We start from the raw sequence: 16,145 nt of genomic DNA on the forward strand, positions 1-16,145 counted from the left end.
ACATACCAATACTGACAAGGTCATATTAGAAGCACCATACCGGTAATTTGTTTTGACATTTTCATTGGGGGGGGGGGGCTGAAGCCTCTTGCCCGAAAAAGTAATTTTCTGGTTCACAATTCGTCTAGTGAGCGAAGCGAGCGAGCAAAAATTTGAGGATAATATGTATTTTGTGAAAGTGTTATTTATCCCAAAATATACGAGAAAAGATATAACAAATTCATATTTGGGCAGCAAGCTGTCCCCTCCCCCCCCCCCCATTACGCGCGAAGCGCAGAAGCTTTAATGTTTATGAAATTATTAGAGAAAGAAGAGGATTCGATGTACCGTTCTCGGTTGTTAATCATTGTCTGAATTCAGTTTCCATACCCCCTCCTGCGCGAAGCGCGGAAGCTTTGACGTTTCATAAAATTATTTGAGAACGAAGACGATTCGTTGTACCGTTCTCGGTTGTCAATCATTGTCTGAATTCAGTTTCTATACCCCCTCCCGCGCGAAGCGCGGAAGCTTTGACGTTTCATTGAATCGTTAAAGAAGAGTACCGTTCTCGACTCGTCATCCTTGTCTGAATTGAGTTCCCCCCTCTCCCGCGTGAAGCGCCAAAGTTAAACGTTTCATTAAATTATTAGAGATAGAAGACGATTCGTTGTACCGTTCTCGATTCTTAATCAGTGTCTGAATTCAGTTTCTATACCCCCTCCCGCGCGAAGCGCGGAAGCTTTGACGTTTCATTAAATCATTAAAGAAGAGTACCGTTCTCGACTCTTAATCCTTGTCTGAATTGAGTTTCCCCCCCCCTCTCTCTCGCGCGAAGCGCAGAAGCTTTGACGTTTCATTAAATTATTAGAGAAAGAAGACGATTCGTTGTACCGTTCTCGATTCTTAATCAGTGTCTGAATTCAGTTTCTATACCCCCTCCCGCGCAAAGCGCGGAAGCTTTGACGTTTCATTAAATCATTAAAGAAGAGTACCGTTCTCGACTCTTAATCCTTGTCTGAATTGAGTCCCCCCTCTCTCTCGCGCGAAGCGCAGAAACTTTGACGTTTCATTAAATTATTAGAGAAAGAAGACGATTCTTTGTTCCGTTCTCGGTTCTTAATCATTGTCTGAATTCAGTTTCACCCCTCCGCGCAAAGCGCGGAAGCTTTGACGTTTAATTGAATTATTAGAGAAAGAAGATGATTTGTTGTACCATTCTCGACTCTTATTCGTTGTCTGAATTCAGTTTTCCCCCACCCGCGCGAAGCGTGGAAGCTTTGACCTTTCATAGTTTAATGAAATTATTAGAGAAAGAAGATAATTCGTTGTTCCATTCTCGACCCTCAATCCTTCTCTGAATTCAGTAGATTACCCCCTCCAGCGCAAAGCGCAGAAGCTTAACGTTTCATTAAATTATTAGAGAAAGAAGACGATTTGTTTTCCCGTTTTAGACTTGTCAAAAATGTTTCTTTGTCTGCTCCTTTTTCCGTCCTATGTCCTCTTACTGCCCCTACCGCCCCTAGCTAAGCATGCTTTAAAGGGAAAATGAAACAATCATGATTGTGATAGCATACAATTAGGTCAGTAGAAATGAAAGGGAAAAAAGATCTATGTATAAACCAACCATGAAATAATCGCGACCGGGAGCGTCATATCTTAGTTTTGTGTTTATCGGGCGAGGGCCGGAGCGGAGCGACCAAGTGAGATTTTGCAATGTAGAATGCTGAAATAATGCATTCTAGAAAATCCTTTAGTCCAATATGTACGTTCTTTCCGCTACATGTATATTTCTTTCTAGCTATATATCTAAATTTCGGGGGGGGGGGGGGACGTGTCTCTCTATCGGGCCCAGGATCGCCGCCCCTGTCCATTATCACTACCTACATGAGTTCAAATATAAGCACAAGCGAGTTGGTATGAGCTGAATCCAAATGAAGGGCAAAATAAGAGTTGTGAAGCGGCCCTACCGTTAATTTAAAATTTGACTGTTTAGTATATAGCTTGTATTTGAAAGACAACCAAAACATTGTGCCCTTTTCAATTTTTTTCAGAAAGCAGGGGCTGTTTGTAACGTTTAACTTTGAATCCGTGGCTCGAGATTGTATGCGGCCGGCCCGGCCCCCTCTATTCAATAACGTTTCCCAAGTCTTCTGGATGACCCCAAATCTCCCGATTACAGTTTTTCCCTTATTCGTCGTTACTGTCACTTAGCGCCATTTTCTTGTCTTTCCCCCTTTCTCACCCGACTTTTCTCTTCCCCCCTTTCTCACCCGACTTTTCTCTTCCCCTTCCCACCCCCCACCCCCACCCCCCCCCCCCCCCCCCCCCCCCACCCACTCAGTGTTATCTAGGGTATGCGCATGTATGTTCCCTCTCTTAGTTTGAAAGCACCCCTTTATCTTCGGTGTGTAGAGTCAGTGCGGGCCGGATTTGTGTGTATTACGGGCCGGACTTTGTTGCGTGAAAAGTAACCCTTTATCGGAAATTTTGGGAACACAAAATCGGTCCCTTCGACCCCGGAGTGGGAGTGAGGTGGGGGGGGGGGGATCTTCTTCTTCTTCTTCTTTTCTCTCTCTTTCTCTCTCTTCTTTCTTTTCTCTTCTCTTTTCTTTTCTCTTCTCCTTTCTTTTCTCTTCTCCTTTTTTTCTTCTCTTCTCCTTTCTTTTTTTTTCTCTTTTTTTTTGCGCCGCCAATAGGGGGGGGGGGGGGCCGCGGCCGTTTCTGCCCCCCCCCCCTGGATCCGCCACTGCATAGTTTTAACCAGATTCCTCTCAAGATTTTGTATACTATTAAAAAAAAATTACTTACTTATTTAAACAGCCTTTTGCATTCCATAACCTCTAGTCACCGTCAATATAATAAGCTTCAGTTTATGACTTCATTTCTTTCAATTTTATTATATAGTTATTAGGTTTACCTTCTAAAAATATTTAATTCAAAATAAAATATTTATTTAAAATTATTTTATGAGATTATAACTAACTTTAACAATCAAAATTCATGTTGTACTTTTGATATTATTACATTGATAGAACGAGGTTAGCATCTCCTCACGTCAAAATGGCTGAATATTTAGCTTCCATTTTTGGCACTGAAAAAGACAAGTAAGTATCAAGTTAAACTTGTTCTCGTTTGTAAATTGTGCATTTGAATTGATGAGATTTTGGATGTGAGTTTGGTTATTTATATAGGATATCGTTCGTGAATGGATCCTACCTTTATGTGAACAATAAGCCGTTATGATAGACCTAGAGACGAGTTCGTTTTGGTTCGGTTTGGTGTGATGTTGACGCTTGTGATGTGCGCATGCATGCTAGATCTACAATGTGCGAGTGTGTAACTGAGTGTGAGTGTATGAAGGAGTCGGGCTAACTCGGACCAAAGACATCGACAACTCGGCCCAGCTGCAAAAACGGTCAGTTTTTGCAGGTTTAGTGTAAGGGCGTTGGTAGGCTGATAAGCAGTAGAGTAGAGGCCCTGGTAATGGTCTGAGAATGAGGATCGTCCTTTTTAATTTTCGCACTTCGCAGATTTTTTTTTTTCTTCGAGACTAAATTCGAGGCTCCGCGGATTCGGGTTCCCACTTTGCGCGCTTGCGATGCGTAAAATAGATTCCACGTAATAAAATAACCCCAGTTCACCGTCTACTTTTATAAGTTGTCCGTCTTCCCGAGGATTTATCGCTCATAGACCTAGAGACAGTAGAGTAAAGGAGCCGGTAATCGGCCAGCTCCAGTTTTTGGCCGATTGGTTGGATGCAAGGTAAAATCCCTCTAAAATACATCGCATAATAGCATAACACATATCCCACACATACCATACCATGCCAGTGTCACTGAAGAACCACATTTGCAATGAAAAATATATCCTAAAATATCACATTTTAGCGATGTAATCGGCGGTCCCGCTACCCGACTCTGAAAAATCGAGTATCTTACGCGTGTCTGTAAGAAATATGGGTACCATAAAATGAGCTTTATTTCAAGTATTTTTCAGATTTAGAGCCCGATTTTGTGCTAGTCGCAAGCTCAAAAGTATCTCATCGCATGTATTAAATCAATGAAGCCGCACACCGCTACGCACACACGATATCTCTGTCTAATTCAGATTCCAATATCCGATCACCGCAGTACTAGATTTCGGCCTGGCGAGCTCCGTCGTGGGATATCTGCTTCTTCTCCTTCTCCTCTTCCTCTTCCTCCTCTCCCTTCTTCCTTCTTCTTCGTTTTATTCTTCATGATGATGTTTAAAAGAATTAAATAAAAAGTAGACAATGATTGATGAACAGCCGAAATAGGTATTTTTGCACAGGAATCTGTTCTTAGTTGAGCCCAGGCAATCACTTTGCCGCAAATGTGAGCTGAAAATTGGTTTCCTTGAATAATGAGATACTGTTCCATATTCTCAAAATATGCTACCAAACATCTCAACAAAAGTCACCGAAGATGGAGACAGTCTGCCAAAGAGAAAAAAATCTCTGTTCGCAGGGTCTACTAAATATAATGATAAAACCTGACATAGTAGTAGTAATAAGGATGAAATTTTATGCTAGGGCTCTGATCTGATCGGAAGACCGGAGCGACACCCTCGCATTTGGAGTTGTTGTACATGTAGACTATGTTTGTTGATATTTAGTGCCTTTTCATGACTTTGAAATAAATAATATTGGTCTAAGAGAAGAGGCAAAACATGCGGGGACGCCATCTTGGATTATAATGTAGGCATGCATTTATTTATTGATCGGCGATCAGAAATTATTATCCGATCTCACCTGATCGGCTCAAGATCGGCCCCCGGTCCGATGATCGTTTACAGACCTAACAAATAGTTACATGTACATGTTTCTAAAGAAAGAAAAAACAAAAGTGGAAGTGCAAACTACTGTAGCTCTAGAAAATTTTCATTGGGTAGATGTAAATGTAATGGTAATGAATGATATGAAGGAGCAGGTTGATAATATTGTGCTACAAAATGATTTGATGACATTGTCAATAAAAACGAAACGATAAATGACACTCCTTTAGGACAGATGTATAAAAACAAAGCAGTCCACTAGACCTAAAAATTACAGTAATTAAAGTATAAACATAATTTCCTATCTGTGGATACTACCGGTAGTTCCTAAACAGGTGAGTTTGTGGAAGCAGAATAAAGTATCTTTCTGTGGGAGATAGTCGAGGAAAATGGGATAATTTAACAAGTCATTTTTTACATATATTTTGATATGTACAGTAACAAGAACAGGTGTTTCGTTTTCATCTAAGACTTCTTTCACACAGCTACTGTACATGTACATCATGTACAGTTGCATATTCACAGGGATACATACATGTACTAGTATACACCCATTTCTTCCTAGGTCTTGCAGCATATTTTCTTTATCATATTTTTTGTGGTTCTATCCCCTGTCCTCTTTGTAAAACATTATAAATGCATGTTGAAATAATTGTCCCAAATTTTCTCTTCTTTTTTTCTTTCCTTTTTGTTCATTTCATAAAGGTTCTTCCTACTGTTCTTATTATTGTAAATGAATAAATGGAGTTAAAATTTTGTACTTCCCTTTATTTCCAGCTCTGGGTTTTATCAATCACGTTTTATTTTTTATACTACTGTTTTAGATCATACAGAAAGTATTTTCTAATTTTGTTTTAATAGCGGTGTTACCGGTAACTGGCAGCAATTATTCAGCATTTTTATTTTCTAGGGTAAAAATATTCTCTTTGCAGGATTTTTCACTTTTAGCATAAGGTTCTGCATTGGCAGTCAACTGTGTTGTGGCTCTCCCTATACTCCCTATTTTTCCTAATTTAGCTTTCCATAGCCCAAAGAAGAAGCAGTATTATTTTCTATTAGCAGGGTTGTACATGTACATGTAGGTAAATATAGGCTGCGAGACTGGAGTTTTACCATGGTCATTTACTCTTTTCCACTTTTCTATTCTATAGCGCAGGGGACAGCACAAGTGATTTGCATAATATATTTAGCTTGAGTTTATTTTTCTATCAGCAGAGGTATTTTTTCTATTATAGGTACATTTTAGGTTTACAGATGGAGTTGTACCATTTTCTTTATTTTCTATCTGGTAGCAAATTATAGCACAGGGCACAGAGCAAGTCAAGTCAATTTTTGTTGAATTTCTTTTTTTGTATAAACAGGCAAGCGTGAAGCATCTCTTAACTACATGTCAATTAACAACTTCAAAATCATTATTTTCTTTCAGTTTTAATTGTAATTGTAGTCAAGTTGTTGCAGATTTTAATAAAAATCAGTAATATTATTCATCTTTAAAAATAGCAAAGGCAAGTAAGAGAATTCTGCCATCCCCATTGAATTAATATTCATGTAGATTGGAAATTTGGAATGATATCATTTCTTCCCTCTAGCAATTCTAGCCAAGACATTGACCACCCTCATTTTTCCAACAAACAGAAACCTTAACAGTCTTGTCTTGTTCTGTTCTGCTCTCTTGTGCTTTAGACCAATGAATCTCTGCTCTATCTTGCAATGGGAATCGTTCATTTTACAACGAAAGGTAACAACCAATATGTAATGATACCTGGATATGCTAAGGAATGACTCGATAGCTTACAAGAATTGCTTTAGTGCAATACCTGTTTATGTATGTACATGCATCAATCATATTTGAATACTTGATAGAACTTAGAAGTTAGAGAAGGTATTAAAGGTAGTTAGCAATAAGTACTTTTTGAAAAACATTCAATCTTGGCAACTGATTGTATGGAGATTTTTTTTTTTTTTTTTTTGTAAGTCATATTTTGTTAATCTGAAATGTACTAAAATGTAATGTATCAAGATGCATATTGGCTTTAAACGTCCTTCGCAAAGTAAAATCTACTAGTACATGTATGTAGTTCTATAGATGGCAGTGATAATTCTGATGTATCTGAACTTGGACAATACAGTATGTTTTGTGGGACCCTAACCTCTTCAGCCACTTAGCAGCTTATCTGTGGCTTTTGTCCCCTGAGCAATGTATGCAAGAATAACATTTTTGAAATTCAAGTTTGAATGATAGGCTAATGTAATGACATAAACTACATGTAGAGCATGTTAGTTCTCATGAGGCAATCATCAAACATGCTTTGATCTTTACCTACCGGTATTAGCAGCGTTTGACACTAACAGGGTACCCATTTGTACTTTGGAACCCCCTCCCCCCACTCTTTTTTAATATTTTACGAGGGCACGTGCAAACAGACCCTACATGTATGAATTTTAATCGTGCGATATATTTTTAAAAACCTGTTAGTGTGGAGCTCTGTTTTGAAGAAACTTTTTCCCACTGCACCTTCTAATCCATTCTCTTTCCCATCTTTCCCCAATACAGAGTCAACTGCTCCTTCTACTTCAAGATTGGAGCATGTCGTCATGGAGACCGGTGTTCCCGCCTCCACAACAAACCGACTTTCAGTCAAACCATTGTGATCCAGAACATCTACCACAATCCGGCTAACACAGCACAGTCGGCTGAAGGGGGTGCTGCTGTTGGAATAGGCAAGTATTTACTTGGTATTGCTAGACAGGTGTAAGGATGCTTAGCTATAATTAACCTTTCTTTTGAGAAGTTTTAGTATGGAGGCTATGGAGAAGGTCTAGAAAGTAGATATGTTTCCAGCAAGGCGCAAAAAAAAAAATGCATACAAATTTTCGGTTTCTTTTTTTCCCCTCTCCTCCTGATTTGTTCAGGCCCTCTAATCAATTCTAACTGGCATCCCTGCTTGGATGGATTGAAAGTAGGTCCCAGAAACAAATTCATTTTATTTATTTATTTGTTGGTTTTTATTTAGTTAAGTCATGCATTCATTTATTAGTTAGTTAATTAATTTATTCATTTTGATGTGTGTCACAGCGGACCAATCTAACCTGAGTGATGTGGAGGTGCAGCAGCACTTTGATGATTTCTTTGAGGAGGTCTTCGCTGAGATGGAGCAGAAGTACGGTGAAATTGAGGAGATGAACGTCTGTGACAACCTTGGGGATCATCTGGTCGGCAACGTCTATGTCAAGGTGAGTAGAAGTGTTGTAGTTTGATCCCCGACACGGCACCTAATGTCCTTTGCAAGACATTGATCTACATTTGCCACACTCAACCCAGGTGATGTAAGTGGGTACCTGGCAGGAATTAATTCCTTGAAATGGTGGAGCGCTGTAATGGCAGCTAGGCTAAAGCTGTGGTAATAATAAATGCGTCTTGGAATAGAATTTCTAGATAGACGGCGCTATAGAAATGCCTATTATTATTATTATTATCAACATGTCATTCTATATTTGGGTAGAAGAGAGGTGACTACAGTGAAACCTGTCTATAAAGACAACCCTAGGGAGGCAAGCAAAGTGGTCTTTGTAGGCAGGTAGTCTTTATGTACAGGTTCCTTTAGTACATGTTGTTATGAGTAACAAAAAATTGAAAAGTGTGAGAAACCACTGAAAAGGAAGGAGAGGGCTACCTAACATGTGCATGAGCTTTTTTAAAAGCCATAATGTGCAAAAAGCCTGACTGCAAAATCCCGTCTAGCGCCATCTCAGGTCAGCTGTAGCAGTATGGTCCCGTAACTCACTGCTTCCCTAGCTGTGCTGTTGGTTCTCTCATTGAGTCCTCTGTCTGAGTAGGTTTTGGGTTATGCACTGTTGGCAAGTTGACCATGAGATGGCGCTGTGCAATAAACAGTATCAGAGCCACAGAGTTTGGCCAACCCTGTTCGAGTTGGACACAACATGGCAACTACTGCTTTGTTGGGCAACCACAAAACAAAAGAATATATGCCATGTTGTGACCCAGTGAAACAAAGTCGGCCAAACTCTGTGTATAGATGGCTCTGAACAGAATGCTAGGGAAGAAAATTCATCAGTTCAGTATCGCTTTGATCAAAAATGCATTTTAGAGCATTGTAATTGCTGATGGGGTAAAAGGTCACAGTGTGTTGCGGTGTTTATTTTAAATATTGATCTTTTCTCCTTCCCTTTCAGTTCCGCTATGAGGAAGATGCAGAGAAAGCAGTAGAGGATTTGAATAATCGCTGGTTTAACCGTCAGCCAATCAGAGCAGAGCTCTCGCCGGTCACGGATTTCAGGGAAGCCTGCTGCCGTCAGTACGAGATGGGGTAAGGTCATAGAGACCCCTTCGGTGACACATGTTATACCACACCTTGGGGGTGTTTCACATAGACTTAGATCGACTTTAAGTTGGACTTAACTATGGCAGGCGGTTATTGCCACTGGTTGCTCTCACCATTATGATATTTAGATAATGTTTTCCTTCAATAATGAATTATAAAAAAATGTAAATTCTGTAGATTTGTGACCATGATTTTGTACATCTCTTGAAAGCAAACAATGGCATGAATGGCCTGCCAGTTAAGTCCAACTTAAAGTTGATCTTAGTCTCTGTGAAACACCCTCCAGCAATAACCAACTTCCTAACTCCAACCTTGGATCCAATGCAAGACCTCACCCTAACCTTAACCCTGGATCTAATGATTGAGCAAGTATTGGAGCACTCTTATTTCTTTAATGAGCCTCTTCAGGCAAATATGGATTTTTCTATTTCATTTGTCAAATTGCATCGATTTGGGTATGAAATATCTTTCTTGGGAAGATGAATAGGATATCTTTGCCTTGACATAGAAGGGGTAAAACAAAAGTGAATTTTAATCTCTGTATGAGGTTCAATAGCTTTAAATATAGTTTGGTTCTGTGAAAATCACACAATTCAAAGTATACCTGAGTGAGACTCCATACAATGGATATTGTGCTTAATAGGCGCCTTGAGCATTCCCTAGTACAGATATGTAAATAGTTATCATTTCCCTGTCTGAATGCAGATATAGCATTACCCACACCAGAGCCATCTATACACAGAGGTTGGCCAACCCGGTTCGAATTGGACACAATATGGCGACTACTGCTTTGTTGGGCAAGCACAAAACAAAAGAATATATGCCATGTTGTGACCCAGTGAAACCAAGTTGGCCAAACTCTGTATATAGATGGCTCTGACCCACACTAGAGTACCTATATATAGAGAGTAGCGACAACTTGCGCATAGACGCCATTTTGTTTCACTCGCCCGGTCTACCGCGCGCGCGCGCAGTGCATGTATTAGTCCATGGGCCAGACCATGGCAGATATTGGTACCACCAGAGGTGGCAAAACCTTTGTACTTTTTTTTTGTTTGTTGGGCATATATACGTGTAAAAAGTTATGATAGCATTTCCGAATGGACAGCTTAGTCGTATAATCAGCAGTTTCCATGGCAACACAACAATCAAACCGGTATTATTCAAAGAAACAGTTAAAGTCATTTACAAATTATAAAAACACTCTTGAATGCGTAAAAATGTACAGTTTAGAATACCTCACCATAAAGGAAAGTAATGAAATGCAAATTACATTACCATTTATAACGGTTGCCATGGTAACGACCCCAGAATAGCCCAAAATCAAGGATTTTGGAGTAATTTCAGTATTATATTACACAATATGCTGATTCAAGACAAGTTAAAGTCTCCTTACCAAATTATTGAAAAACTATATGACTAATCTATCATATAAGCCAAGAATATGTTATATAGTACCTTCCCATTGTTACCATGGCAACATGAATTAGAGTTAACAAGATGCCCTGTAGGGTACGATATGCCATATTTTGGCTATATCTTGGGATAGGAGAGGTGTTGAAAGTTCATTTTGATGTCTATACCCAGGTTTTCAGGCACAGGGAACACAGCTAAAGCATTATTTTGAACATTAACATAGGACATCACCGCTATTTTTCATACATTTGCATAAAATCAGAGCAAAATGACCATGAAAGTATTCTGCCACTGCATATTACAAGCTGTTTCTTAGGGTTTAGAAAGATATAACATTGTGATGACTACATTAGATGCCAGAAAACTTCATTTGATTGTATGCAATGCTGGAACCAGCACAGATCATCCATCTCATTAATTTGTTTGCTATTGTATCAAAACCCAGACACCCTCTCTAAATGCCCAAACCAGACCTACCATAACCTCGACGATGTCCACATAATTATGACATCCAAAAGGCCGAGAGGGTCCGATTCTCCTGTATCGGGTAATCAAGGTAGACATCAAACAGCTTGAAGATGGGCTCAAAGGACTGATTCTCAATCATCTCACTTACGCAACATCTTCAGATAGGCTGTTCACGACTCTTGAGGCTTTCATCCAGGTGAACCTGGTCGTTAGTGTGGTTAGTTTCTAGACAGGGTAGTAAACCTTTCCTTATGCCTGTCGCATAAATGCCTCGTACAACAACTTGACTGCACGGTTGTACTTGCAGAATTCCATCACTCCAGCTACGGAGCTTATAGCGATGACACCTGACTCTACACATAGGTCCCTTAGTCCAGCATCTTGAAACATCTTCTCAATGGGTGACCACAGTGTGCATAACATGCCAAGAGATATACATCCCAGGGTCTTCACAGTTTTGATACAATAGCAAACAAATGGTCATTAATGAGATGAATCTGTGCTGGTTCCAGCATTGCATACAATCAAATGAAGTTTTCTGGCATCTAATGTAGTCATCACAATGTTATATCTTTCTAAACCCTAAGAAACAGCTTGTAATATGCAGTGGCAGAATACTTTCATGGTCATTTTGCTCTGATTTTATGCAAATGTATGAAAAATAGCGGTGATGTCCTATGTTAATGTTCAAAATAATGCTTTAGCTGTGTTCCCTGTGCCTGAAAACCTGGGTATAGACACCAAAATGAACTTTCAACACCTCTCCTATCCCAAAATATAGCCAAAATATTGCATATAGTACCGTACAGGGCATCTTGTTAACTCTAATTCATGTTGCCATGGTAACAATGGGAAGGTACTATTACATATTCTTGGCTTATATGATGTATTAGTCATTATATTTTTTCAATAATTTGGAAAGGGGATTTAAACTTGTCTTGAATGGGCATATTGTCTAACATATTACTGAAATTACTCCAAAATCCTTGATTTTAGGCTATTCTGGGGTCGTTACCATGGCAACCGTTATAAATGGTGTTGTAATTTGCATTTCATTGCTTTTCTTCATGGTGAGGTATTCTAAACTTTCATTCTCTGGGCCTGAAAACCTGGATATAGACACCAAAATGAACTTTCAACACCTCTCCAATGCCAAAATATAGCCAAAATATGGCATATAGTACCGTACAGGGCATCTTGTTAACTCTAATTCATGTTGCCATGGTAATAATGGGAAGGTACTATATATAGCATATTCTTGGCTTATATGATGTATTAGTCATATAGTTGTGTCATTATTTTGGAAAGGGGACTTTAACTTGTCTTGAATGAGTATATTGTGTAATATATTACTGAAATTACTCAAAAATCCTTGATTTTAGGCCATTCTGAGGTCGTTACCATGGTAACCGTTATAATTGGTGATGTAAATTGCATTTCATTACTTTCCTTTATGGTGAGGTATTCTAAACTGTACATTTTTACGCATTCAAGAGTGTTTTTATAATTTGTTAATGACTTTAACTGTTTCTTTGAATAATACTGGTTTTATTGTTGTGTTGCCATGGAAACTGCTGATTATATGACTAAGCTGTCCATTCGGAAATGCTATCATATCAAAATATTATGTATAGATATAGGACATTTCAAAATCCATAAGTAGATCTTGCCACCTTGAGTGGTACCAATAACCCAAATTTCTGGTCTTGGCCCATGGACTAATAGCGCTGCGCTGCGCTGCGCTGCGGAGTGAAACAAAATGGCGCCAGGAGTCACGTGACCATCAAATTCCGGTCCCCCTATGTCGCTACTCTCTATATATAGGTACTCTAACCCACACTAAATTCTACCCCCCTCTTGTGGTCTGTGACAAACAATAACCTATCATTTTCCTGTGTGTATCTCATTGCAGTGAATGTACACGTGGAGGATTCTGTAACTTCATGCACCTCAAACCCATCTCCAGGGAGCTCAGAAGAGAGCTCTACGGCCGCCGCAAACGCAAGAAGCGCAGCAGCCGTAGCAAGTCCACATCACCCGGACCCCGCGACAACAAGCGCCGATCGCGATCCCGTAGTCGCAGCCGAGGGAAGGACGATAGACACAGAGAGAGGGAGCGCTCCGGACGTTTTTAAGTTTTGGGCCAATTTAACTGTGGAGTCTTGATATGATACATGGTCGCTATGTCAGTAAGCTTTCCTGCAGGCAATATTCAGTGGACACTGTAACGTGTATATCGTCTGTTTGGAGTCAGAAAGGTGTTAATTCATATTCTCGAACAAAGAGTTAACGCCCTTCCGGCTTTAAACAGAATATATGAAGACTGCTCTTGGAAACCATTTAAAGCAGTCATTATGTAGCAGATAGTCATTTTGTACAAGTTCCTTCAATACAAGTTTCAATGAGGAAATTCTGCTCAAGTAAACAACAAATAGTGGTCCTTTTAGATAGGTGGTGTAGTATGACTGTATATTCAAGAAGAAAAGTCCCAAGGTATTTTTGTGCTCTATTTTTCTGACAACTGTATTAAAAAGAAAGCCTTACTACAGCTAGGATCAAACCAAAAATCAAGGAAAGGGTTTTTCTCATTGTCAACCATTACGCCTTGTAACACACACTGTATGGGGCAACATGGCCAAATGAAGTGAAACCTGTCTATAAACTTAAAAAGACCACCCAATGGAGACAAGATAAGTGGCATTTAAGACAGGTGGTCTTTATGTACAGGTTCCTTTAGTACATGTTTCAATGAAAAAACATTTTCAATGGAAACAAACAATGTGGTCTTTGTAGACAGGCGGTCACTAAAGCAGGTTTGGCTGTACCTTGGACATGCCCAAGAATTAGGGCCCCATTTCACAAACTTGTCATCAGTGACAAATGACAATTTTTGTTATAAGCTACTGAAATCCTTGCTACTGTTTGGTTATCAGCAGATTTATCACTGATTTGTGTCATTTTTCATTGAAAAAAGGCTTTGTGAAACAGGTCCCAGATCCCTCTGCATATTGGAGAAAGGAAATCACAACACCTTTATCAAAAAAGTTATCAGTTCTGACCAATATCTTTTATGCTGCATCAATTTAAGTAAATATTGGTAATTGTAAGATACATAAAGGGTTGTTGCAGTCTAACCTGCTTTATTGACCACCTCCCTTCAAAGACCACTTTTTGTATTTCCCTTGGGTGGTCGCTGTAAACAGGTTTGACTGTATTAAAAAGCTAGTTTCTCTACCCTCTTATTCACTTTATTACAAAATACATAATCTTGAGATTCTGTATCAAAGAAGAAGTGACGCATTTATATCAAGACTCCACAGTGTATGTAATATTTTTTGTCATTTTGAAGGCTTAGGTGAACATTAATAAAAAAATGTTTTAAAAAATCCTGTTTGGTATGTTTAATTGTCATGATTAATTCTGAGATCATGCCTTTGTCTTTAAATTCATTGCTGGCTATTGAAAAGTTATTCTAAAGTCGCCTCCGAAAAGAATGTTTACACTGAAAACTGAAAAGAAATTAAAAATGTACCTTTTCTGGCCAAAATAAGTCTTGCATGTTTTCTCCCTGAGCAGCTGACAATTCAACGAGTTTAGCTGAACTCTAACTTACTGCATTTAATTATTGCATTATTTTCAAGACACTTACATACACAACCAGGAGAAGTTGCAGATTAGAAAAGAAAATGCTTTAGAAAGCCCTTGATATTCAAGTCACATGTTGCCCTATGCCTTCAATTCAAATTTTGTTGTAAATCATAATATTTCTCATGTTTTTTCCTTTCATTCTTTTTTTTATTTGATGCTACATTATGTAGGGATCAACTTTAGCTATATCATTATTTGTACATCATTTTGCTTTCAAGGGTCTATTTTTTGGTTAATTGCTATTATTACTGCAGTTTCGAAATGTATGATAATTCTATTGCAGGTATTATTAAATAATCTTCTCCAACATGCCAATTTATCTGTTTGCAGGGATGGATTGTGGCCTTTCATTACACATTTTCGTTGTCCAAGAAATAACACTATTTTTCTGGAATGTTATTAAGTATTGGATATTTCCCTCAAAATAAAACACAATGTAGTAATTTCATTTTTGCTGTAACTTAATGTGTATATTGCATTCCACTCCTATTTTGTTCATTTCTCTAAAGTGTAAATATATTCTGTCCCACTGTTCTCTGAAACTTGATCTGTCTATCTCTCTCTCTCTCTCTCTCTCCCTCTCTCTCTCCTTTTGCCCACTCTGTTTGTTTCCTCAACAATTTCATCTTAATTATGAAGTACCTACCGGTAATACTTTACATGTACATTATTCAACAGTATGTTGATTTTTGCAAATTGAGAAAGGTTATTGTACTTTCCTGGAAGCAAATTGATCCATGAATGTTTATCAGCAACTTTTGTCATGAACTAAAATGTTTTGTTTTTAATGTGTCTTGGTGAAAGGAACCCACTACTGTTTTTGTATTAAAATCAAATTTTCCTTTTATTGTGAATATGAGTTCATATGTAGTTCATGAAGTGTATTTCGTAGAATGTAGGTGAATAGTATGACTGATGGTGAGAATGCTCCCCAGGGAGTGGAGATTGTGCATACAGTGTGTGCGGGCAAGCACTGAATCCAATGACCGGGGTAATAGTATATTTGTAAAGCGCTTAGAGACATTTGTATTAAGCGCTATATAAAAAATTAAATATTATTATTATTATTAATTATGTTGATGAAGAAGACAATGAACAGCTTTAACAGAAATAATGTATAATAATATGATTTGGGAAAATGCTCTCTTTATGTCCTTGTATTTCACACATCCAAAAAACAAGATTGCTAGTTTGTTAAAAATAGAAAGGAAAAGAGAGAGAGAGAGAGATAGAGAAAGAAAAAAATAGATGTGCATAAACGATCAAACACAGGAATTACAATAACTTCCTCCAATGTTCTTATTCTCCCTTTCTCCCCCCCCCCTCTCTCTCCCCCCCCCCCCCTCTCTCTCTCTCTCTCTCTCTCTCTCTCTCTCTCTTTCTTCCTTTCTCTCTTTCTCTCCACCTCCCTCCTCTTTCTCTCTATCTCACTTCCTATCCTTCTATCTGTATATTTATTTGTCTCAGTCGATGCGTCTCTCCGTCTGTCCCCTTATC

General features: G+C 38.7%; 1 protein-coding gene across 1 annotated transcript; it reads left to right on the forward strand.

Moving 5' to 3' along the window:
• Positions 1–3,004: 3,004 nt before the first annotated feature.
• Positions 3,005–15,507, forward strand: LOC115921160 (splicing factor U2AF 35 kDa subunit-like). Its single transcript, XM_030978336.1, has 5 exons — positions 3,005–3,083; positions 7,328–7,494; positions 7,850–8,007; positions 8,968–9,101; positions 12,913–15,507. Exons 1-5 carry the CDS (start codon positions 3,040–3,042, stop codon positions 13,133–13,135), a joined length of 726 nt encoding a protein of 241 aa, XP_030834196.1. The 5' UTR covers positions 3,005–3,039; the 3' UTR covers positions 13,136–15,507.
• Positions 15,508–16,145: the final 638 nt, after the last annotated feature.

Source organism: Strongylocentrotus purpuratus, unplaced genomic scaffold, assembly GCF_000002235.5.
Source record: "Strongylocentrotus purpuratus isolate Spur 01 unplaced genomic scaffold, Spur_5.0 spur5_scaffold_1, whole genome shotgun sequence".
NCBI lineage: Eukaryota > Metazoa > Echinodermata > Echinoidea > Camarodonta > Strongylocentrotidae > Strongylocentrotus > Strongylocentrotus purpuratus.

Coding starts and splice junctions, on each gene's coding strand:
- LOC115921160 (XM_030978336.1), top strand. CDS start 3,040: ATGGCTGAATATTTAGCTTCCATTTTTGGCACTGAAAAAGACAA. Junction 7,495..7,849: donor GGGTGCTGCTGTTGGAATAG/GCAAGTATTTAC, acceptor TGTGTGTCACAG/CGGACCAATCTAACCTGAGT. Junction 8,008..8,967: donor TCGGCAACGTCTATGTCAAG/GTGAGTAGAAGT, acceptor CTTCCCTTTCAG/TTCCGCTATGAGGAAGATGC.